Source organism: Moschus berezovskii, chromosome 17 (genome assembly GCF_049115385.1).
Source record: "Moschus berezovskii isolate FMDL1 chromosome 17, NW_MosBer_1.0, whole genome shotgun sequence".
Lineage (NCBI taxonomy): Eukaryota > Metazoa > Chordata > Mammalia > Artiodactyla > Moschidae > Moschus > Moschus berezovskii.
The window spans coordinates 16,021,328-16,047,278 of NC_142476.1; the positions used below are offsets into that span (position 1 = coordinate 16,021,328).

The 25,951-nt window shown below is 42.7% G+C and overlaps 1 protein-coding gene across 1 annotated transcript in view; it reads left to right on the forward strand.

The window, feature by feature from the left end:
* Nucleotides 1–24,080, forward strand: part of ASPM (assembly factor for spindle microtubules) — a 65,865-nt gene extending 41,785 nt beyond the window's left edge. The window contains exons 18-28 of the mRNA XM_055418979.2: nucleotides 1,372–6,075; nucleotides 8,672–8,838; nucleotides 10,864–10,960; nucleotides 12,007–12,216; nucleotides 13,317–13,469; nucleotides 14,305–14,493; nucleotides 15,080–15,272; nucleotides 15,622–15,776; nucleotides 18,600–18,776; nucleotides 21,019–21,185; nucleotides 23,055–24,080. Of these exons, the coding sequence (XP_055274954.2) occupies nucleotides 1,372–6,075; nucleotides 8,672–8,838; nucleotides 10,864–10,960; nucleotides 12,007–12,216; nucleotides 13,317–13,469; nucleotides 14,305–14,493; nucleotides 15,080–15,272; nucleotides 15,622–15,776; nucleotides 18,600–18,776; nucleotides 21,019–21,185; nucleotides 23,055–23,157 (6,315 nt within the window). The 3' untranslated portion in view covers nucleotides 23,158–24,080. The remainder of the gene's footprint in view (nucleotides 1–1,371; nucleotides 6,076–8,671; nucleotides 8,839–10,863; nucleotides 10,961–12,006; nucleotides 12,217–13,316; nucleotides 13,470–14,304; nucleotides 14,494–15,079; nucleotides 15,273–15,621; nucleotides 15,777–18,599; nucleotides 18,777–21,018; nucleotides 21,186–23,054) is intronic.
* Nucleotides 24,081–25,951: the final 1,871 nt, after the last annotated feature.

Sequence of the window (25,951 nt, forward strand, 5' to 3'; positions counted from 1 at the left end):
ACTGATCCATCCCAGTGAGGTTTTGTTGTTGTTTTGGTTATTGTGTTTTTTAGTTCTGATATTCCCATTTGGTTCTTAGTTGTATCTTTGATTTTTTAATCTGAGACTTTTAATCCTTCCATTAGTTCCCACCCCATCTTAGCAATATTTGGACTGTTTTGGACAGAAGAATTGTCTTACAGCTAGAGCAGACGGTCCAGAGCTTGATGACCAGCAGCCAGGATCTGCTCAAGACTTCACAGTTTGCACACTGCTGGGATAATTACAGGGCTAGGGAACAGGGGGTGCTAGGAAGGAAGCAGATGGCAAACGGCTTCTTACTCCTCAAGTCTTTCCACAATTACACTTTTTAACCATGTAACTATAATTCCTAAATTTTATTCTTAATGAGAATAGTGACTCAGAAAGTGATCTGGCTCACTTATTTCTCAAAACTCTTTGTTGACATTTGTTGCTGTTCAGTTGCTAAGTCATGCCTGATTCTCTGTGATCCCAGGGACTGCAGCATGCTAAGCCTCCCTGTCCTTCACTGTCTCCCAGAGTTTGCTCAAACTCACGTCCACTGAGTCAGTGATGCTGTCTCACCATCTCATCCTCTGCTGCCCCCTTCTTTTGACTCCAGTCCTTCCCAGCATCAGTCTTTTCCAGTGAGTCAGCTGTTTGCATCAGTTGGCCAAAGTATTGGAGCTTCAGCTTTGGATCAGTCCTTCCAATGAATATTCAAGGTTGATTTTGAGAATTAACTGATTTGATCTCCTTGCTGTCCCATGGGACTCTTATTAAGAGTTTTCTCCAGCACCATAATTTGAAAGCATCAATTCTTTGGCTCTTAGCCTTCTTTATGGTCCAACTCTTACATCTGTACATGACTACTGGAAAAACCATAGCTTTGACTGTATGGACCTTTGTCGGCATTACCAGGCCTGTAATACGTGGTTCCTCCTATGAACAGTTTCCAATCATTATAATATATCTTATCAACCTTGATAGAAGGCGGAATATAAGAACCAGCGATATATTCACAGGAACTTACTTAGAATCAATAGATAGCAGAATATTACTATAGCTATTTTTATTTTTCTAGTATGTTATTCTAATATAACATAACCTTATTTATATTTCTTATGTCTCCTGAGTATAAATGCTATGTATGTATCATTAATGTTTCGAGAAAGATTTTTGGATTGGCTACAGTTGCATCAACATAGAAACAAACTATAAACAAGAGAGACAAGTATCTCTTTCAAAAATATATTGCTTTTAAGTTTAATATGTTTGTTTTTAAGCAAAATGTTAGAAAAAGTGATAGTTTCAAAGGTCTTAAGCACAGAAAGTTGTGTCTATTTTATTTTCTGTCCTTTCTTTTTTCAGAGACACTGGAGAAGATATTCCACTAGAAAGCAGTTTCTGAAATTGAAATATTATTCAATTATCCTGCAATCTAAGATAAGAATGATCATTGCTGTCGCTTCTTACAAACGATACCATTGGGCTACCGTGACAATTCAGAGGCGCTGGCGTGCTCGTGTGAGAAGCAAGCAGGATCGACAGAGATATGAACTGCTAAGGTCATCCACCCTTGTAATCCAGTCCGCCTTCAGGAGATGGAGGCAACGTAAGAGGCAATCACAAATAAAAGCTGCCATAACATTGCAAAGAGCTTTCAGAGAATGGCGTGTCCGGAAACGTGCTCAGGAAGAAAGAGCTGCCATGGTCATACAGTCCTGGTATAGGATGCACAGAGAATTACGGAAGTACATTCACCTTAGATCTTGTGTTATCATCATTCAGGCAAGATTTCGGTGCTTTCAAGCCCAAAAGTTATATACAAGGACCAGAGAGTCTATCCTGACTCTGCAGAAGCACTACAGAGCGTACGTGAAAGGAAAGGTTGAGCGCACAGGCTATTTGCAGAAACGGGCTGCAGCCATCCGCCTGCAGGCCACTTTCAGGGGAAGGAGAGTGCGTAGCTTATGCAGGCAGATCAGGGCTGCTCGTGTCTTACAGTCATACTGGAGAATGAGACAGGACAGACTCCGATTTCTAAACCTTAAAAAAAACATCATCAGGTTGCAAGCACACATAAGGAGACGTCAACAATTACAGACATACCAGAAGATGAAGAAAGCCGCCCTCGTAATTCAGATTCACTTCCGAGCTTACATCTCAGCCAAGGAAGTTCTGGCCTCTTACCAGAAGACACGGTCTGCTGTCATCATCCTGCAGTCTGCGTGTAGGAGAATGCAGGCCAGGAAAAAGTTTCTTCACATCCTCACATCCATTGTAAAGATTCAGTCATATTACAGGGCTTATGCTTCCAGAAGACAGTTTCTGAGGCTCAAAAAGGCTACAGTAAAGTTACAATCCATTGTCAGGATGAAGCAAGCCCACAAACAATATTTACATTTAAGAGCAATTGCACAACAGAGAGAAGAACACCTGCGGGCCTCTTGCATCAAACTGCAAGCTTTCCTCAGAGGGTACCTGGTGCGGAAGCAGGTGATGCTGCAGAGAAAAGCCGCTGTTTCGCTGCAGTCTTATTTCAGGATGAGAAAGATGCGGCTGGACTACCTGAAAGTCTGTCAAGCAGCTGTTGTCATTCAGCGTTACTATCGTGCGCACAGAGCTCGGGCCCAGCAGAGGAAGCACTTCCTGCAAGTCAGAAGAGCCGTGACCTGCTTGCAGGCTGCGTACAGAGGGTATAAGGTCCGCCTGCAGCTCCAACAGCAATCTGCAGCTGCTCTGAAAATTCAAGCTGCTTTTAGAGGCTATCGTCAGAGGACGAAATATCAATCCGTGCTTCAGTCTGCGCTCAAGATTCAGAGATGGTACAGGACGCGCAAGACCGTTTCTGCCGTCAGAAGCCATTTCTTCAAAATAAGGACCGCTGCAATTACTCTCCAGTCCGCTTACCGCGGCTGGAAAGTTCGGAGGCAGATCAGAAAGGAACATGAAGCTGCAGTGAAGATTCAGTCTGCTTTCAGAACGGCCAGGGCCCAGAAGGAGTTCAGGGTGTTAAAAACGGCAGCAGCCGTGATCCAGCGGCATCTGAGAGCGCGCGCCGCAGGGCGGAGGCAGCGGACAGAGTACAGCGCGCTGCGCCGGGCGGCAGTGACGCTCCAGTCCGCCTGGAGGGGCCGAGCAGCCAGGAGGCGGATTCAGAAGCAACAGAGATGTGCCGTCATCATACAGGCCTGCTACCGAAGGCACGTGCAGCGGAAGAGATGGGAAATCATGAAAAAAGCGGCTCGTCTAATTCAAATGCATTATCGGGCTTATCGTACAGGACGAAAACAGCATCATTTGTTTCTGAAAACCAAAGCAGCTGCAATAATCCTACAGTCAGCTTTCCGAGGTGTGAGAGCGAGGAAGAACGTGAAAGCGATGCAGCAGGCAGCCGCCACCATACAGTCTAGATACCGAGCGTACCAAGCCAGAAAGAAGCACGCCAGCCACAGAGCAGCGGCCGTCATCATTCAGAGGTGGTATCGGGCGGCACAGCTCGCGGGCCGTCAGCGTGAGGAATATCTTGCTGTGAAAAAGGCGGCACTGAAAATCCAGGCCGTCTATAGAGGAGTCAGAGCAAGACGACAGATCCGGCGCATGCACACGGCAGCCACTCTCATCAAAGCCGCCTTCAAAATGCAGCAGTCACGGAGGAGGTATCAGCAAATGAGAACAGCAGCCGTCGTAATTCAGGTAAGGTACAGAGCATACCGTCAAGGTAGAGCTCAGCGTGCAAAGTACCTGACGACTCTGAAAGCCGTTGTCCTCCTCCAGGCTGCTCTCAGAGGGGCAAGAGTTAGACGGAGCCTGAGAAGGATGCGGACTGCGGCCACGCTCATCCAGGCCCACTACCGGGGGCGCCGACAGCAAGCCTATTTTAATAAGTTAAAGACAGTGACGAAAACGGTGCAGCAGAAGTACCGGGCCGGGAGGGAAAGGAACGCACAGATGCGAAGGTACAACCAGCTGAGACACTCCGCGATCTGCATTCAGGCTGCTTTCAGGGGCATGAGAGCGCGAAGACACTTAAAAGCCATGCACTCCGCCGCAGCCGTAATCCAGCGAAGGTTTAGGACTCTGGTGATGAGAAGAAGATTCCTGTCTCTCAGGAAGACCACCGTGTGGGTTCAGAGAAAATACCGTGCAAAGGTTTGCGCAAGGCATCACTTACAACAGCTCCGGGTGCAGAAGGCAGCTATCAAAATCCAGTCCTGGTGCAGGGGGTGGATGGTGAGGAAGAAGATACAGGAGATGCGCAGGGCGGCCACGGTCCTCCAGGCCGCATTCAGGAGGCACCACGCGCGTGCGAGGTACCAGGCCTGGAGGCGCGCCTCACAGGTCATCCAGCAGCGATTCCGGGCAGGCCGGGCTGCGCGCCTGCAGAGGAGACAGTACCTCCAGAAACGACGCTCTGCGCTCGTCCTCCAGGCTGCGTTCAGGGGTATGAGAATCAGAAGACGTCTGAAAAGGATACATGCCTCCGCGACCCTGATTCAGAGCAGGTTTAGATCTATAGTGATGAGGAAAAGATTCCTTTCCCTCAAGAAAGCTGCTGTTTTTGTTCAGAGGAAGTACCGAGCCACCATCTGTGCCAAACACCACTTGCACCGATTCCTGGAGTTTCAGAAGGCAGTCATTACAATCCAGGCATCTTACCGAAGACGGATGGTAAAGAAGAAGTTACGGGAGATGCACAGGGCTGCAGCCCTCATCCAGGCAACCTTCAGAATGCACAGAGCACGCCTGACCTTTCAGACCTGGAAACATGCCTCGGTTCTCATTCAGCAGCATTACCGGGCATACAGAGCTGCAAAACTTCAAAGAGCACTTTATGTCAGATGGAGGCATTCTGCAGTGGTCATTCAGGCTGCATACAAAGGGCTGAAAGCAAGGCAGCTTTTAAGGGAAAAGCACAGAGCCGCTGTCATAATACAAAGCACATACAGAATGTACAGGCAACATTTTTTTTATCAACAGCTTCAGTGGGCTACAAAAGTAATACAAGAAAGATACAGAGCCAGTAAAAGGAAAGCTCTTAAACATGATGCACTCAAAGCAGCAAGCTGTACCCGAGCTGACTTCCAGGATTCGGTCATAAGGAGACTGATTCAGGAAAGGCGGCATCAAGCTGCCATTACTGTTCAGAAGCATTTTAGAGCCTTTAAAACACGGAAGCACTATCTCCACTTTAGGGCAAAGGTAGTTTTTGTTCAAAGAAGGTACAGAGCGCTGATGGCAGTGCGAACCCAGGCAATCATCTGTATCCAGTCTTGTTTCAGAGGCTTTAAGGCACGAAGGGGTATCCAACGCATGCATCTGGCTGCCACACAAATTCAGTCATGCTACCGAAGGCACCGGGCCAGAGCTGATTATCAGGCCAAGAAAAGAGCAATTGTTGTCATTCAGAATCACTATAGGTTGTATGTCAGAGTGAAAATGGAGAGGAAGGAATTTTTAGCCATTCAGAAATCTGCACAAACTATTCAGGCTGCTTTCAGAGGCATGAAAGTTAGACAGAAATTAAAAGCCATGCCCGACAGAAAGATGGCAGCCCCCGCTACCCAGCCTGCATTCTCCTGTCACAGGACTGAGAGCTGGCATGAAGCTGGCCAGAGTCTAGCACTTGTAGCTCAAGGGCTGTATAAAGCTTCTCTGGTTGGCCCTTCACATGAAACAGAGCATCATTCTCAAAGAAAGGCTGCGGTCACAATTCAAAAAGCTTTCCATAAAATGATCACAAGAAGACTGGAAAAATGGAGGCATGCTGCCTTACGAATTCAGTCCTTCCTTCAGATGGCCGTATATCGCAGAAGATTCCTTCAGCAGAAAAGGGCGGCCCTCACATTACAGCGGTGCTTCAGGACACAGCAAAGCAAAAAACAGTTCTTACTGTACAGAGAAGCAGCAGTGGGTTTGCGGAATCCCCACAGAGCCTTTCTGCCTATAAAACATCAAAGAGAACTGTACTTACAAATAAGGAGCAGTGTAATCATTATTCAAGCTAGAGTGAAAGGATTTATACAGAAACGGAAGTTTCGGAAACTTAAAGATAGCACCATAAAAATCCAGGTACTTATGTATTTAGGTATAAAGCTTTCATTCATCCTTTGACCAGTATTTCTTAGAATTTTCAAAATGAGCTGTAGCAGGCTATAAAAAATGTTAGTTTATGTAACCATTTCGTTTACCTTCCAAAATGGAAGGTTTTTGGAATTGGGTAAAAGGTGCCAATAATTGTCCACCCAAGACAGCACAGAACGAGATTGTTCCGAATGTGATCACCCTAAACTTAAGTTATGACTGCATAGTTAAAAGCAGAGATTTTGAGACCATACGGTTGCAACTGGCAACCTTACATGTTTTGAGAACAGCTAGTGGTGTCCTTCGGAGAAGGCAGTGGCACCCCATTCCAGTACTGTTGCCTGGAAAATCCCATGGATGGAGGAGCCTGGTCGGCTGCAGTCCATGGGGTCGCGAAGAGTCAGACACGACTGAGCGACTTCACTTTCACTTTCACTTTCATGCATTGGAGAAGGAAATGGCAACCCACTCCAGTGTTCTTGCCTGGAGAATCCCAGGGACGGGGGAGCCTGGTGGGCTGCTGTCTATGGGGTCACACAGAGTCGGACACGACTGAAGCGACTTAGCAGCAGCAGTGGTGCCCTTAAGTCTAAGATAAAGTTCAAGTTCTCGGTGATGCTGAAACATGTCAAACAACATCCACGATAGCCACGTGGCTCCATTTCGGATGCCTGAACCACAGTTCATCCATTTCGACTTTTAAATGCTTTCTTTTCTTTAACAGCTAGAGCAGATATACAGTATGTGTTTAATAGGCCACAAAACAGGCTGTTGTAGTTAACATAAAGTTCAAGTTAAATCATGTGATAGCCGGAGTGACTTCCCCACATGTCAATATATGGAAATTTCTTCATCATTATACAGAATGAGCAATGTGTGTGACTGGGGACACAGAGAAGGGAACCCTAAGCTGGTCCCAGTGATCAGAGAAGGCGTCTTGGAATAAGTGGGGTTTAAGATAAGCGTTAAGCTTAAGCTGAAGGAAATAGCCTAGTAAACCGTATTGAAAGAGTATTCCAGCTGTAGGAGGTAATATGGAGCTCTCAACTGAGAGTGAGCACAGGTGTGCAATAAAGGTGATCAGAGACCAGGATGGCGGTCCATGGAGTGAGAGGTGGGCAGCTCTGCAGGACGGAAAAAGGTTAGCCTTCATCCTCTGGACTAAAAGAAGTTCTAGATGAATTTAAGGAGAGAACCAGAATCATTCTTTATCTTTTTAAAATTACTCAGGCAAGGTCTTGCCTGGCAGCCCAGTGGTTAAGACTCTGCACTCCCAATGCAGGGAGCACAGGTTCAATCCCTGGTCAGGGAACTGCGATCCCACATGCCCCGCAGTATGGCAAAAAAAAATTACTCAGGCAGGAATGTGGAAGATGGACTAGGCTACGGGTGGCCAGTCAGGAAGCTGTAGGCAGTAGGTTGGGGAAAGTGAATCACACTGAGCAGAGGGCAATGACAGTAGGGTCCTCAGGGTCCATGTGAGCGGAGGATGGGATTGGCGTTACACCGAACCTAAGTAGAGCCAGGCCACCTTTGAGCCCGAGGAGACGAGAAGACTGGCTCCCACCTGGGGATGTTTGTCTACAGAAAACCATACAGAAATGCTCTGAGTCAGGGACGCCGCAGGAGTCAGTTTGACCATACATATCCCTCTCGCCTGTCAACTGAATTTAGAAACCGACCCCCACGTAGGAGGTAGTTATCATATTTGTTGTCGGTATTTTGAAATCAAATAGACTCAGGTTCCGATTTTGACTCTATTCACTTACTATGAGGTAACAAGTCTCTTAGTGTTAATTTCTGTTTTGTGAAATAGAGGGCTTAATTATCATCTCACAAGATATTTATCAGGATTAAATAAGATAGGTCTGCTGCTTATTACCTGTGACATCAGCAAGTTCTTTTACTGGTATCAGCTCCTCTGGGCCTTCATTTCTTCATCTTTAAATTAGAGGTAATAGTACCTGCCTGTGTTACTGTAAGGAATCGTAGCGCTGAGCATAGCGCTAAGCACTTAAGTTGTAACTATCACTTAAGCTTTTAGTCAGCTGCAGGGTTGCCAGAATGGGAAAGTCTGATGGTCCTGGGTGGATGGACATTGGGATTCCACACCTGGCTGGCCTGAACCCAGGTGCATCTGAGGTGGGGTGGGGAGGGCGGTGGGGAGACCCCCGTCCTCTCCCTGGAAGTGGGGTCAGTGCGTGCATTTCCTTTCTGTTCCTTCATAGGTTTGAGAATGGGAGGGCAGCGCACACACCTGGCTTCCCATGCTTTGTGCAAATCTTACAGCTCAAATACTTGCTAGGGTTGTGTGAGGCCTAGCCGGCAGTCAGCCACAGGGTAAAAGCACGGATCTTTTCTCAGATCTATTCTCAGAGGGCTTCTGTTCTCAGAGGGTTCTCACAGATCTGTTCTCAGAGGGCTCACATGTTAGGAGTGAGCGAGCCTCACAGAAGAGTCGGGATGTGACGGCGTTTCTGCAGTTAATCTTGTCTGCCCGAACTTATGTTAGTTGTTTTCCAATACCGACTAAAAAAAAATTAGACATCTGATTGCATATTTGTTATATTTATTTGCTTAACAGACTGTGTGGAGGAGACACAAAGCCAGGAAATATTTACGGGAAGTGAAAGCTGCCTGCAAGATTCAAGCCTGGTACAGGTGCTGGAAAACACGTAAGGAGTATCTGGCTGTGTTAAGAGCTGTTGGAATCATTCAGCGTTGCTTCTGCACCCAACAGCAGAGAAGACGGTACTGTGTCAGCTGTGTGGAGGACAGTGTGGTGTGTGCGTGTTTGTGTATCACATAATAACCGCTTGCTGGTTTTTCCTTTAAATAGTTGCTGTGCTTAATTTATATGGTTTGTTGACGTCTTCTCCATGATAGTAACAAAACTATCTCCAAGATTGTCTTATGTTTTTGAGGTAGAGCCTTGATGGTGTAATGCAGTTGTTGTTGTCCAGTTGCTCAGTCATGTCTGACTCTTTGCGACCCCGTGGACTGCAGCTCGCCAGCCTTCCCTGTCCTTCGCTATCTCCCAGAGTTTGCTCAAACTCAGGTCCATTGAGGGAGTGATGCCATCCAACCATCTCATCCTCTACCCTCCTCCTCCTCCTGCCTTCAGTCTTTCCCATCATCAGGGTCTTTTCCAATGAGTCAGCTCTTCACATCAGGTGACCAGAGTATTAGAACTTCAGCTTCAGCGTCAGTCCTTCCAATGAATATTCAGGACTGATCTCCTTTAGGATGGACTGGTTGGATCTCCTTGCAGTCCACGGGACTCTTGAGAGTTTTCTCTTAGCATCACAGTTTGAAAGTATCAGTTCTTGGCCCTCAGCCTTCTTTCTGGTCCAACTCTCAGATCTATATGTGACTACTGGAAAAACACAGCTTTAACTATATGGACCTTCGTTGGCAAAGTGATGTCTCTGCTTTGTAATATGCTGTTTAGGTTTGTCGTAGCTTTTCTTCCAAGGAGCAGGCATCTTTTAATTTCGTGGCTGCAGTCGCCATCCACAGTGATTTTGGAGCCCAAGGAAATAAAGTCTGTCACTGCTTCCACTTTTCCCCCATCTACTTGCCATGAAGTGATGTGATCGTACTCGCTTAAACTGGATTAACTCAGGTTTTTAAGGATGAGGGATGGGAAGTAGGTAAAATGATCTAGTAATGTTGTTCTGCTTGTTAGCGCACTGGTCCGTTTTGTTTGTTGATTTAGTCATTGGCAACGTTTCTTTCCTTTTTTTTAACCTTGTATTATCACCTGTTCTCTATCCTTAATGATGGCATAGTTACCAACTTGTCCATGTTAATTCTGTTTCCCTCTTGCTACTTCATTTCTTTGAAACACATTTTCAGCAGCTCTTACCAGATTGTTCATGTTATTGTTTATTCCATAGTGTAAGAATTTTTTCTTCAGTTCCCAGAAATGATGAATTATTGTATCAGTGGTTTAAACATTGTTGTAGGAGAGCTCACTCGTGTTAGAAGCATTTCTTGATTAATTTCTTGGGTAGAGTCAGGCTTAACAACTAAATGTATCGTTGCTGCTCTCAGCTATTAAGGACCAGTATCTAGTTTTCCTGTTGACATTCAGCCTTATTTTCTAGGAAAAGTGGTGATATGACTTAATTAATCTATCTTTTCCACACAGTTGTGAACAAACAGATAAAGAACCTGCCCATTCTGTGTTATTGCCTATTACTACTACATTGATGCTAAAGTTTAATCTCTATCCCTCACATTTTAAATTTTTCTCCGGTTCTGTCTTTTTCAGATCTTTTGGTAGCGCTTATCTTTTCTTTCAGTTGAGTGTCCACTTCTCATTTGCTGATGTTGTTCCACCCTCCCAAGCTCTCTTCTTGACCACCTCTGTCTGCTTAAAGACTTGGTTACAATGTGGACTCAGATTTTATTCTCCACCATTCATTCTACCACCACCCCTTTATTGAGGCTTTTGTCTAGATCTAGCTAATCTGACTTTCTCCTGATCCAGTTCAGAATTTTTTGTTGTTCTAGAACTTAATATTTCTTGACCACTGAAATATTGCCAATTGTAAAATTTCTTTTGCAGTGTGTTAGCCTGTTTGTGTATCTGTTTGTGTTTGTACCATCCTGATTGCTAGAACCTAATATAAATTACTCATTTCTACTTTTTATTTATTCTCTCATTGCCTTTCTTATACCTTCTTTCTCCTTTAGTATTTATAGGGGGCAGGCAATAAATACTTACTGAATAAGTTAATTTGAAATCGCTTTCCAATAATCGCTTTGTAGGTTTTTGAATGTGAGAGCATCAGTAGTCATCATTCAGAGAAGATGGAGAGCCGTACTCTCTGGAAGAACAACTCATGAGCAGTCCTTAATGATGAAAGTAGGTGTTAAAAAAGCAGTTCATGTGTAAAGAATTACTTTACTCTGTCCTTAATGATAAGTAAAGACCTAACTATACATTTATTTTAAGCACATCATTGCAGTCAATTAAAAATTACATTCACTCATAAAAATACTACTTGTAAATATTTGTGTGTATGTACCTGTATTTATAAAGTATTCTCAAGCCCAAGTTTGAAGTGATTTATTTGGAAAAAAGTCATAACAGATGTAGCATATCCTATCTGTATGAGTCAGACACATACTCTTTCAGCCACAGTTGGTGATCTATTTAAAATAGTTAGCATCAGTTTTAGAATAGTAGTGATACCTATGATCTTTTAATAAATTAAAAGTTTACTTGTAAATTTTTACATTCATGTAATATTCTCTATGTATGATTATATACCAGCTATTATTACACCTCCTATTATATATTTACTAAGGGGATTCTCATGAGATAGTTATTGTCAGCGTTCCCATTTACTCATAGATGGGTAAAGCAAGGTCTGGAGACGAAAAGGGATTTGCTCAAGGTCACTCAGCTAATATGTGGGGGTCTGTGTCATAAAACAAATCCAGTTCCTGTTTCAATCCAGAGATTTTACATGTCTTGGAATTTGATTGTAAGGATGTTCTGGAATTGAGGAATCTTAGGTAGGCTGGGACTACGCCACAGTTCTTGAAGCTGCCGACAGCTTCCCTCATAGCTGCTTATGACATCCATTCTCTTCTCTGGAGTGTAACTAGTTGTTTTATCAAGTGCATTTGTCCTGTAGTAATTTTAGTCCTTTGCTCATTCACAATGAAAAGTATTAAGAGGAAGAGAGGGAAGAGTACCTGGTATCTATAGTTCCTGGTTTACGCCTCCATAAAACTTCACTTTCAGCTTTAGACCTCTATGGCTTTTGAAATCTGTGAAATATGACATCTTAAACTAAAAAATATAATTATACATTTTATTTTACATTGAGAAATTCCAGAACCTCCAGTGAGTTGAAATATTATATCTATATATTAACGTCACTTGCAAATTTTTCCTTATAGAGACATCAAGCTGCTTGTTTGATCCAAGCAAATTTCAGAGCATATAAAGCAAGGCAGGTGTTTCTCCAGCAGAAATCAGCTGCTTTGACCATACAGAGATATATACGAGCCAGGAAGGCTGGGAAGCATCAGAGGATGAAATACATCGAATTAAAAAAATCTACAGTTGTCCTCCAAGCACTGGTGCGTGGTTGGCTCGTAAGAAAAAGGGTGAGTGTTCTTCAGTAGGATATCTGTTTCCCGTAGATACTCCCTAGAAATACAAAATAGGTTCTCTCGTGTAATAAATCTTAACAAAGGAGCTGAAGTCTGAGTGAGGGCTCCATGTGTGGAGCAGGTTGTTATCTAAGTCCTCCTTTGCTAGCAGCAGGCAACTCTCTCAGGGCATTGTAAGACCATCCTGCAATAACTTCCACAGCTGCAGCAGGGACGAATCCTCCCGAGGGAACTCATAACGTCCTGGGCATCCTGTATATGCAGCACTGGCAAACAGAAAAAAAAAATTTTAAAGGATAGATCTGTGTTTTGTTCATTGAGTATAAGCTGGAACTCTGAAGGCCAAAGGCCCCTGTAGGGAGCTTCTGCTCCAAGAGTCTGCTACATGTTGACACTGCCTAACACTGGAGAAATCTGATCAAATGTTTGTCCCGTTTAATATCACCATCTTTGAGCCATTCTGCTTGGAACATGCTAACCCTTCCTGAGTTTAATATTCCTAGACCTCTCCTGTTATAATTAGTACATTTTAAGCCTTAACTAGCTGCTATTGGGTAGCCTAATTAAATTCTTGAGTGAAGTGCCCAAATATAATTTTGCTTTCTATACCCTGTTAGGGGTTTCACCATTGAATATTATATAGTAAGGAATATAACTGGGCTTCCCAGGTGGTTCCATGGTAAAGAACCACCCACCAATGCAGGAGATGCAGGAGACGTGAGTTCAGTTTCTGGGTTGGGAAGATCCAACCCAGAGACTGGAGGTGGAAATGGCTCCCCTCTCCAGTATTCATGTCTGAGAAATCCCATGGACAGAGGAGTCTGGTGTGCTACAGTCCATGGGATCACAAAGAGTCAGACACAACTTAGTGACTGAACAACAGAAAGGAATATAATTACTTCAAGTTACAATGTAGATAATTTTAAAAGTTAACTTACTATTGCTAATTTATATTATATATTAATTTATATATATTATATATATAATTTATATATATATTATATAACTTGATATTCAAGATATATAGAAATAAGCATTGGTTGATCATCTCAAGAGTTAACTGTTAAGACTGTTAATCTTTTTTTCTCCTTCAGATCTCAGAGCAGAGAGCCAAAATTCGGCTTCTTCACTTCGCAGCAGCTGCCTTTTATCACCTGTCTGCTCTTAGAATTCAAAGAGCCTACAGACGCCACGTGTCTCTGAAGAACACTAACAATAAACAGCTTAACTCAGCCATCTGTATTCAGGTTAACTTTCCTTTGCATTAAGACTATGATCTAATTTTTGTTTAAAGTTTTTTGATATTTCATATGCAATTTCCAAATACCTCTAGTAAGGTTATATAACATTTAGCTTTTGCCACACAGCTGTTAGGATGTCTTGATGGTTTAGAGATGAGTTGATGTTTTATGGCACAGTACTGAAGCTATGAATTATTCTCTGATGCTTTGGAATCATTTACTCTTCTGCTAGCAACATCTGAGGGTACCTGTTTCTCTATCGACATTCTTGCCAACTTGTGGCATTGGAAGACTCTGTGAATTCTGTCATTTTGATGAATGGCAAATTATATCATTTTTGTTTTTGATTTCCTTTGACTGCTAACAATTCTGAAAAAAAATTTTCACTGGTGTTGATTATTCAAATTCTTATCTGTGTATAGTGTACTTTAAAAAGATTTTTTTCCATATACCTTGCTTGTTTTTCTGATGTGTTTTTTTTTCCTTAATAAATTATAGGAGTTCTTTATGTATTCTGAATAAGAATCCCTTTTGTGAATGTTAAGAAAAGTAACTGAAGAATAATACACAGCTCGATAAGATTTATATAAATTATGAAATGAGGAATACATTGTACAGGGTTGAATTCACACACACACAATTACACACATACACACACTCACAGTCACAGTCACATACTGTGGCCTGGAAGGATCTGCACCAATTTGAGTGGAAAAGTAATGCCACTGGGGAGGGTTGAAAGATATTCAATATAATGTTCTATTTATTTCATTTGTGTATATATGTATGTATTTATTTTTAAAAACCTGAAATAATAAAGATCTTCATCCATCTTAAACAGAGATGGTTTCGAGCAAGATCACAGCGTAAGAGGTTTCTTCAGCAATACAGCATCGTAAACATTCAGTGTGAAGCTCGAGAACGAGCAAGCCAGCACAGCAGGGCTGCCTCTGTCATACAGAGAGCTGTCCGCCGATTCCTCCTCCGTAAAAAGCAGGAAAACTTTAACAAAAGAATCACTAAAATTCAGGTAACCAAAAATATTATGATTTTGCAATTCATCTACATGATACCTAACATTTTATTTTATTTTTTGGCCATACCTTAAGGCTTGCAGGATCTTAGTTTCCCCAACCAGGGACTGAACTCAGCCCACAGCATGGAAAGTGCTGAGCCCTAACCACTGGACTGCCCGGGAATTCTACATCTAACATTTTAAAAAGCACAATCGCACTCATTCTAGAAAACTAAGGCTGGCTGATAGAATAATTCATAAGCACTATGCTACCATAGTGTCATCGTTAAGCCCTTTATTTTCAAATTCCCTGTAGGAAGCTGATGACAGAGCTGCAAAAGTATTTTTGCATTTTGAATACAGTTAGCCACCTTTGATGAATGAATGCTACTTTAGCTCATATGCAGGAATATTATGCGTATTTCTTCTTAGAAAAATTTATTTTGCTCTTTATTAGATCCTGAATTGAAGTTCTACTTGCAGAGTGTCTGACTGCATCATATAATTTTACTGAAAATATCTACTTTGTTTGGAAGTAGATACAGATATCATAATTTATATATAAATTGTAATCTTCAAGTTACTGGTTTGTCTCTTTAAGGCACTATGGAGAGGATATTCTTGGAGGAAGAAAAATGATAGTACAAAAACTAAAGCCATTCGACAGAGACTTCAGTGTGTTAACAGGGAGATTCGAGAAGAAAACAAGCTCTACCACAGAACAGCAGTCGCCCTGCACCATCTCCTGACGTACAAGTACCTTTCCACTGTGCTTGAGGCCCTGAAGCACCTGGGTTAGTTTGTTTCCACAATATCTTGTATAAGGTTAGAAACATTTTTACCTCAGAGTAGACAAAGAAGGGGCTTCCCAGGTGGCGCTAGTGGTAAAGAACCTGCCTGCCAGTGCAGGAGGTAGAAGAGACGTGAGTTTGATCCCTGGGTCGGGACGATCCCTTGGAGGAGGCATGGCAACCCACTCCAGTATTCTTGCCTGGAGAAGCCCCATGGACAGAGGGGCCTGGTGGGCTACAGTCCATAGGGTCACAAAGAGTCAGACAGGACTGAAGCAACTTAGCGTGCACGAGTAGTTAAAATGCTGATTTTGTTGTTGTGAATATACCTCATTTTTTCTTCCTCTTTCAGAGGCAGTTACTAGATTGTCTTCAATTTGCTGCGAGAAGATGGCCCAGAGTGGAGCAATCTCTAAAATATTTGTCTTGATCCAAAGCTGTAACCGGAGCGTCCCATGTATGGAGGTCATCAGATATGCCGTGCAGGTCTTGCTTAATGTTGCCAAGGTACTTTCCATCTTGATTGTGAAGCATCCTGTGGTCCAGAGCTCTCCTCCAGCGAGTTAGGTCTATGCTTGCTCATCACCAGGGCTGAGATCTCCAAGTTATAGTGCATTTACTGCGTGCCAGGGTTTTAGGGGGATGTGTTGACTCTTTTAACATAGCTGTGCATAGAAACACTGAATGCTTGATGATTTTATTTCTTCTGCTTTTGTAGTATTCATAATGGTGATGGCAAGCATTTACCCAGGACTCGCTAACTGTGTGCTGGTGCTTTTTGCGCATCATTTAATTAAGCCCTCATGTTAATCCTCTAACGTGGTTTGTATCGTCCTTCCCAGTTTGTTGTTTTTTGCTCAGTTGTGTCCTACTTTGCAATCCCATGGACTGCTGCCTGCCAGGTTCCCAGTCCTTCACTATCTCCCACAGTTTGCTTAAATTCACGTCCCTTGAATTGGTAATGCTATCTAACCATCTCATCCTTTGTCACCCCCTTCTCCTCCTGCCTTCGATCTTTCCCAGCGTCAGGGTCTTTTCCAATGAGTTGGCTCATCAGAAATTAGGTGGCCTAAGTATAGGAGCCTCAGCATCAGTTCTTCCAGTGAATTTTCAGGGTTGATTTCCTTTTGGATTGACTGGTTTAATCTCCTTGCTGACCAAGGGACTCTCAAGAGTCTTCTCCAACACCACAATTTGAAAGCATCAATTCTTCAGTGCTCAGCCTTCTTTATGGTCCAAGTCTCAGATCTGTACATGACTATTGGAAAAACCATAGCTTTGACTATATGGACCTTTGTTGGCAAAGTGATGTCTCTGCTTTTTAATATGCTGTCTATGTTTGTCATAGCTTTCCTTCCAAGGAGCAAGCATCTTTTTATTTCATGGCTGAAGTCGCTGTCCCGAGTGATTTTCGAACCCAAGAAAAGAAAATTTATCCCTGCTTCCACTTCTTCCCTATTTGTCATGAAGTGACGGGATCAGATGCCACTATCTTCATGTTTTTAATGTTGAGTTTCAAGCCAGCTTTTTCACTCCCATCTTGTAGTGAAGGAATAATCATCCTTACAGGAGGGAAGGTCCTGGCCCGAGGACCAGCATGTGGTCAGTGCTGGGGCCGGACGTGGGCTCACGCCCAGCCCTCACCGGAGCCGACCCTCCACACACTGTGCTGTACCAGAGCAGCAGCACCTCTTCCTATCGCATCCGGCAAAACAGGATGATACCACCGCTGTACTCGGGGCTCCCTGGGACACTCTAGGTTCGAATGTCTGCCTTTTGGCCTTGGACTGCTTGAAGTTGCCTCCACCAAACTAACACATGCAGAGATGTTGACATGGCAGGTTTATCCTCCTCACCCTATCCATCAGCCGTAACTTCGAGACTTCCCCTGGGCCTTTTCTCTTTGAGGAGCAGTGGTTGAGACCGAGACTCTGAAGCCAGGCTGCCTGGGCTTGCACCCAGCTCTGCAGCTCACTGTGGGTTACTCAGCCTCTCTGTGCTTCCTTTTTTTTTTTAATGTTTGTTTTTATTGGAGGCTAATTATTTTACAATATTATATTGGTTGGTTTTGTCATACATTGACATGAATCCGCCCCGGGTGTACACGAGTTCCCCCTCCCGAACCCCCCTCCCACATATCTCCTCCCCTTATCCTCCCTCTGGGTCATCCCCGCATACCAGCCCCGAGCATCCTGTAACGTGCATCGACCCTGAACTGGCGATTCGTTTCACATATGATAATATACATGTTTCAATGCCATTCTCCCAAACCATCCCACCCTCACCCTCTCCCACAGAGTCCCAAAGACTGTTACATACATCTGTGTCTCTTTTGCTGTCTCGTATACAGGGTTATCATTTCCATTTTTCTAAATTCCATGTAGATGCATTAGTATATTGTATTGGTGTTTTTCTTTCTGGCTTACTTCACTCTGTATAATAGGCTCTAGTTTCATCCACTTCATTAGAACTGGTTCAAATGCATTCTTTTTAATGGCTGAGTAATACTCCATTGTGTATATGAACCAAAGCTTTTTTATCCATTCGTCTGCAGATGGACATCTAGGTTGCCTCCATGTCCTGGCTATTATAAACAGTGCTGCAGTGAACACTGGAGCACATGTGTCTCTTCCAATGTTCATTGCTTCCCTTTTTTTAATGTAAACTGAGGGTAGGCATCGTACCTTCCTCGTAATGTTACTGTGAGAATTAAATGAATCCATGCACATAATGTGCTTGGTCCACAGATGTGCCGAACAAGTGCTGAGTGCTCATATTGCTTTGCTATTTTTATCTTAGTACCAGTAGCATTATCCGTTACCATGCGGACGTCAACATGAATCCAATGATGTGATTCACAGTTGAAGCATGAAAGATATACTCTTGGCTAGTGATCATCGCTTGAATTGTTTTAAAGCAAGCTTACCTTCTTCTCAGGAAGCATGAGTAGGGTAACAAGCAGTAAATCTTATCTTTGTGGTTATCTTAACCTTGATTCCCTATCACAGATGTGTTATCATTTTTCTGAGAGGGTCTCACTAAAATGTCCCTGTTTGTTACCTTGTTTTCATTTACATCAAGGTGTGCATTTTCAGAGATTTCAGATCTGATTCATTTTTTGTGGAACTTTAAAGTAGGCTGGGAAGAAAACATTAAAAGACACATGTGCATATAAGACGGATCCAGAAATGACCTCGGAAAGTCACCTCATGAAGTCCTTGCTGTTGATGCAGAAGGTCCAAAATTTGGCTCTAAGCCTCCTCCTCAGATGGTGTTTCTAAGAGAATCTGCACTCATTGTAACTCGTCACTTGGTTCTGTTCTCCTCCAGTATGAGAAGACGACTTCGGCGATTTACGATGTCGAAAACTGTGTAGACACACTGCTGGAGCTTCTGCAGATGTACCAGGAAAAGTCTGGTGACAAAGTCGCCGACAAGAGCAGAAGCATTTTCACAAAAACCTGTTGTTTGTTGGCTGTTTTATTAAAGACGACAACTCGAGCTTCAGTGAGTATTCATCAGCTTTTTTTCCTTTGCGGTTATTTTTGCATGTTCTTAAGCCCAAGACTTTTATGCGGAAATTATCATAACTTAAATAGGGTTTTGTGTGTGTTCACACCTGCTTTTTGTGCTGATCTGATTGTACCTCACGTGTCAGAGGAGCTGAATTCTAGAAGTAGAATTTATTAGAGCCCTTGAAGTAGGAAAATGGAACCCATTCCAGTATTCTTGCCCGGAAAATTCCATGCACAGAGGAGCCTGGTGGGCTGCAGTCCATTGGACCACAAAGAGTCAGATGTGACCGAGCACACACACAGAAGTAACCAGCTTCCTTGTACTTGAGGGGAGTAAGAACCATGCCAGCCAGGAAGCAACCCAGTGTACTGACTCCTCATCCTCTCGCTGTGACATGAAGACGTGTCAGGCGTTCCCTGGTGAGGTCTCTGCGTTATCCTCTCCAGGTGTGCAGTCAGCAGGGCTCACCGTGGGCCAGGATAGGATTGTGACCTTTATCCTGAGAACCGCGGGAAACCACCGAAGGTTTTTTAAGCAAAGGAATGTGTTCCAGTTTAAGTTTTAGCATCACCTTGGCTGCTGATTAAAGAATGGATTGGGGAGAGCGTGTGAGATGTAGGGAGACCATCAAGGAAGGAGGCAAGTGTAGGCACTCAGTGGTCTGGGCCAGTGATTGTGCTTGACCTGGGGCTGCTTCTGTGAGAGGTAGGTTGGTAACGCTGGACTCTTGAGGAGGTAAAATTCACGAGACTTGGTAACTATATATAATAGGTATATTGACTTTAATGTTTGCTTTTTTTATTCAGTATGGAATTAAGTGTATCATTTTTGAATATTTGCCCTCTTTTTGATTCTTTTATTTTATTTTTTTTTATTGGAGGCAAATTACCTTACATTAATATATTGGTTGGTTTTGCCATACATTAACACAAATCTGCCCCAGGTGTACATGTATTCCCTTTCTTGAACCCTCCCTCTTCCCCATATCCTCCCTCCAAGTCATCCCCGTGCACCAGCCCCAAGCATCCTGTATCATGCTTCAAACCTGGACTGGTGTTTCATTTCACATATGATAATATACATGCTACAATGCCATTCTCCCAAATCATCCCACCTTCACCCTCTCCCACAGAGTCCCAAAGACTGTTCTATACACCTATGTCTCTTTTGCAGTCTCGTATACAGGGTTAAGGTTACCATCTTTCTAAATTCCATATATATGCGTTAGTATACTGTATTGATGTTTTTCTTTCTGGCTTACTTCACTCTGTATAATAGGCTCCAATTTCATCCATCTCATTAAAACTGATTCAAATGCATTCTTTTTGATGGCAGAAAAATACTCCATTGTGTATATGTACCAAAGCTTTCTTATCCATTCATCTGCAGATGGACATCTAGGTTGCTTCCATGTCCTGGCTATTATAAACAGTGCTGCAATGAACATAGGAGTACATGTGTCTCTTTCAATTCTGATTTCCTCAGTGTGTATGCCCAGGAGTGCGATTGCTGGATCATATGGCAGTTCTATTTGCAGTTTTTTGAGGAATCTCCACACTGTTCTCCATAGTGGCTGTACTAGTTTGCATTCCCACCAACAGTGTAAGAGGGTTCCCTTCTCTCCACATCCTCTCCAGCATTGATTGCATGTAGACTTTTGGATAGCAGCCATTCTGACTGGTGTGAAATGGTATCTCATTGTGGTTTTGATTTGCATTTCTCTGATTATGAGGGATGTTGAGCAATTTTTCATGTGTTTGTTAGCCATCTTTATGTCTTCTTTGGAGAAATGTCTGTTTAGTTCTTTGGCCCATTTTTTGATTGGGTCATTTATTTTTCTGGAATTGAGCTGCAGGAGCTGCTTGTATATTTTGGAGATTAATCCTTTATCAGTTGCTTCATTTGCTTTTTCTCCCATTCTGAAGGCTGTCTTTTCACCTTGCTTATAGTTTCCTTTGCTGTGCAGAAGCTTTTGATTTTAATTAGGTCCCATTTGTTTATTTTGCTTTTATTTCCAATATTCTGGGAGGTGGGTCATCTTTTTGATTCTTTTAAATTAGTTTATAGTTTAAACCAGTCTAACTGCTGCACTTGGAGAGCATGGCTTTTTATTGTTAAAAGCTTGTCATTTACTGCACAGTGTTTGTTAACTGTGATTGATTTTTCTGGCAAAGAAAGGATATGAAGTTTAATCCTAGTTACTATTTTAATAAACATATATTTTCTTTTCTAGGATGTTCAAAGTAGGTCCAAAGTTGTCGACCGTATTTATAGTCTCTACAAACTTACAGCTCATAAGCATAAAGTGAATACTGAAAGAATCCTTTGTAAAAAGAAGAATTCTTCTGTGAACCTTTCCTTTTTTCCAGAAACACCTGTAAGAACCAGAATGGTTTCAAGGTGAGCAGTAAATGTACCCTGTAGTTCCGTGTCACTATTCATTTGTTCATTGAGCCAGGGCTTCCCGGGTAGCTTAGTGGTAAAGGATCCGCCTGCCAAGCAGGAGATGTGGGTCAATCCCTGGGTCGGGAAGATCCCCTGGAGGAGGAAATGGCAACCCACTCCAGTATTCTTGCCTGGGAAATCCCATGCACAGAGGAGCCTGGCGGGCTACAGGCCACAGAGTTACAAAGAGTTGGGTGTTACTGAGCACCACCACCACCTTTTCTACGTATGATTTTTATTTAAGAACTTGGTGTATTTTAATGTGAATTACATTGTAGAACTATTAACATATTAATGAATAGATTCTTCCCCTTACCCCCCCTTTTGATATTTGTTGTTCAGTCCCTCAGTCACGTCCAACTCTTTGTGACCCCATGAACTGTAGCACACCAGACTCCCTTGTCCTTCACTATCTCCCGGAGTTTACTCAAACTCGTGTCCATTGAGTCGGTGATGCCATCCAACCATCTCATCCTCTGTCATAGCCTTCTCCAGCCCTCAATCTTTCCCAGCATCAGGACATAGTCAGGGGTTTTGTTTTTAGGGTGTCGTTGGGGGGAGTGGGCCGGTAAAACTCCAAACAGTATAAATACACCTTTTCTGAGATAAAATATTTCTGTCACAACAAAGTTCCCTTGTGCCCCTTTCAGTCAGTTCTCTCATGTCAACCCCCAATTCTGGAAACTACTGACATGATTTCAGTAGCTTTAGTTTTGCCTTTTCTGCTTTGTCCCATAAATGGGATCATACGTAGGCAGCTTTCTGTGACAAACTTTTCTATTTAGCTTGATAAATACACCTTTGTGAGGTTCATCCCCGTCTTGCGTGGCCCAGATTTCATCTCTGTTCACACAGTGCTGGTCCATGAAAGGGAACACCCACTCTGTGTGGGTGTTCACACCCACTCCCCCCCCCAACTACCTGATACTTGGAACTTTCACTGGAAAGAAGAAGAAAATGGAATTGCCTATAGTGGTAGGGATTCCTGTGAGGAAGATGGATATGATGCTGTTTTCTCAGTGAAGGAGATTATAAACATTAACTCGGCAGCAGATGGGGGAGGGTGTGGAGGGGACTTTAGTTTCTCTTTAGTGCCGTCAGCTTGCAGGAATAGAAAAGGCAGATACCTGGATTCAACTGGGAATCCGACTAGAACTTTCCAGCTGAATTCAGTAGGAAAGAGTGACAATAGTGTTAACAGCATTTGCAAAGGAGATTATACCGGGGGACCCAAGGCAGACAGGAGGGAACGGTGTGCAGTGGGAAGGAAAGGTGTGCAGCGCTGTGCCGGGGGCAGGCTTGCACTGAGGTCCAGGGAAGTGGGCCCCCAGCGGGCGGAGCCTGCGAGCATGGACATGTTAAGTCGAAGGACGTGGATGAATCCCAAATGGCGGTTGGGGCTGAAAGGCCAGGCACCTTCTGAGGGTGGTAACAGTCTATCATGTGGTCATGTGACAAGAAGTGGACCTGCAGAAAAGGGGCAGAAACGGACAGAAGAGGGGTCATCTCTTTGGCTGCAAGGATTTGGAGTTCTGAGATGGGACAGAAGTCAAGGAGACCAGGAACAAGGTTTACAGACAAAACCCTGGGGTTTCATGGCTGAATAGCCTGAGCTTCCGAGGAGCCACCATCATCCTTCGGGGAAGATGGGGAGAAATGATCTGAAGTTATAAACGACAATAACAGGAAGCCTCCCACCTGCGTGAGGGGCTGGGAGGGGGTGATGTGTCCACGAGGCGCCACCTTTCAGTTAAGACACGGCAGTGGACATGGCTTTTTAAGAGAAGAACTCGGTTAATGAAGGGTTTTTTGTTCTTTTCACAGACTCAAACCAGACTGGGTTTTGAGAAGAGATAATGTGGAAGAAATCATAACTCCTCTGAAAGCTATTCAGATGGTGATGGACACACTCAGCCTTCCTTATTAGCAGAGGCAAGCATCTCAGCCTGTACAGGAAAAGACACAGGAAAGCTCATCAAGCAGATGGAAAGCATTTTTAGGTTTCTTTGTACAACTTTTAAAAATCTGACTTTGTATTAAAGTTAAAAAGATATATGTAACAAATAAACTTTATATTCTTTCTTTCTCTTATTTAATAGCTTTATCAGGTAACAAACTAATGTCACGACATGATTCCAACACTGTTATTCACAGCTGTCATCTTAAAGTAGTGCATTAGTTTGAATATAATCATATTCCTAAAGGGAAAACATTAGCTTAGTGTTCCTGTTTTATAGGTAAATTGAGGCATTCATCCAAAATAAATGTGGAAGAGTTAAAAGTCTGCCAACTCATGCAGAAGTGAGAAGAGGATAAAACAACCCCACAAATGCCATCAACCCCTGCTTTCTGACTGACAACCATCCAGATGGGCAGCTGAGCCCCTCCGGGCACATTGGGCAAATACAGCCCACCTCCTCACATACTAAAAACCCTAGACTTGGAACTGAGTGTGGCTATAATTTGACCTGGGGAGAGCAAGGTTGTAATAGAAACTCTAGTCCCTGAGCACAGACCTCCAGATGGTTCATTTACGAAACACAACCTGTTTTTCATAGCTTTTGGTCACTGCTGCCAACCCTGCACCCGTGGTTCCTGGGCCTCAGATGCCTACCTCCACTAGCTGTTTGCAGTCTGATTGGGTCCCAAAGTCTGTCTAGAAACGGGGGTCATGACAGTTCTTAACTGTTAGAAATAAATCAGTAGTAGCCAGAAATGGAAAGACCATTTAACTACTTGTTGGAATAAGGATTAAACTTAATTAGTCAGAAATTGTCTGAGACCTGGTTAGAATAGATCTAAAGACCATATTGATGTATTATAGAATATATTGAAAGTAACTGGAGAATTTTGGGGCTTTTTTTTTTTTTTTTGTCTTCCAATAAAGTGTTTTGGGCACTTTTGGTACTGAGAATTTTCCAAACGGTGTGGTTTTTGTTGACTCTCCCAAATGCTTTGTTTGTCATTTCACAGAATTTTCATATAAACAATTTATTTACTTGGTAAATTATACTGCTAGGATATAGTCAAGCAGCATAAAATGTTACTGGTATTCACTTCTAAGATGATTATGACCAATTGGTATTTGCACAAGAAATATTTCTATCAAGTTATGCCTCAAAGGTGATTTCCAGATAGTACATTTTAAAACTTTTACTGATTAAGAAATGCTGTCTTTTTGTATTGTTCACCTGTCACTGATTCTCGGTATAAAGAAAGCATTATAAGCTGTTCTACTTTCAACAAAGGAAGAATTCCAGTGAAAACACTTTGCTTTAACTTCTTCACAGGAGGTAAAATCAGTGCAGGTAAACATTTATTTACAATCTATATTTGAGGTCATGTATATTTGTGGGTGCATGTAAAAATTTCCAACCTATGTAAAGAAAGAAGGAAATAGTCTAAAAACCTGCTTATTTCAAGAACTGCTTATGCGGGCTACATAAAATAATGTTTCTGAAGCTTGCATAGATTATGAGCCTTTTTTTTTTCCTCCAATTTTACAGAAGCCTATTTCAGAAACAAATCTTAAATGAACAGTTTGTTTTTTTTTTAATTGTAATAATCTAATTGGAAGGACTGATGCTAAAGCTGAAACTCCAATACTTTGGCCACCTCATGTGAAGAGTTGACTCACTGGAAAAGACTCTGATGCTGGGAGGGATTGGGGGCAGGAGGAGAAGGGCACGACAGAGAATGAGATGGCTGGATGGCATCACCGACTCAATGGACATGAGTTTGAGTGAACTCCAGGAGTTGGTGATGGACAGGGAGGCCTGGCGTGCTGTGATTCATGGGGTCGCAAAGAGTTGGACATGACTGAGTGACTGAATTGAACTGAACTGAATAATTTTATTTTGATTTGTTTTTGTTTTTTCACCTTTTGGCCTCACCACGTAGCATGTGGGACCTTAGTTTCTCTACCAGGGATCGAACCCATACACCACACTTCAGAAGTGCAGAGTCTTAACTCCTGGATTGCCAAGGAAGTCCCTAGTTTTTTTCTGTGAATAATACTCCATCATTAATTCAGATAACTTATATTTGGAATAATGGTTTATTTTGGATTATCTAAAAAAAAAAAAAATGAAATTTGTTCTAAACTTTGCCTTTGCTTTGCCAAGGCATCATTAAGTTTCATACCTGCTGAACATTATTTGAAATAGATTCTTCCTCCTATCAATAATTGTGATTGATCTTTATTGTGGTACATTGGTACATTAATAGTCCAATAACATCTATATGCATCAATATGCCAGCAAATCTGGAAAACAGCAGTGGCCACAGGACTGGAAAAGGTCAATTTTCATTCCAATCCCAAAGAAAGGCAATGCCAAAGAATCCTCAAACTACCGCACATTGCACTCATCTCACACATTAGCAAAGTAATGCTCAAAATTCTCCAAGCCAGGCTTCAACAGTACATGAACCGTGAACTTCCAGATGTTCAGGCTGGATTTAGAAAAGGCAGAGGAACCAGAGATCAAATTGCCAACATCTGCTGAATCATCAAAAAAGCAAGAGAGTTCCAGAATAACATCTACTTTTGCTTTATTGATTACACAAAAGCCTTTGACTGTGTGGATCACAACAAACTGTGGAAAATTCTTAAAGAGATGGGAATACCAGTCCACCTGACCTTTCTCCTGAGAAATCTATATGCAGGTCAAGAAGCAATAGTTAGAACTGAACATGGAACAGAAGACTGATTCCAAATTGGG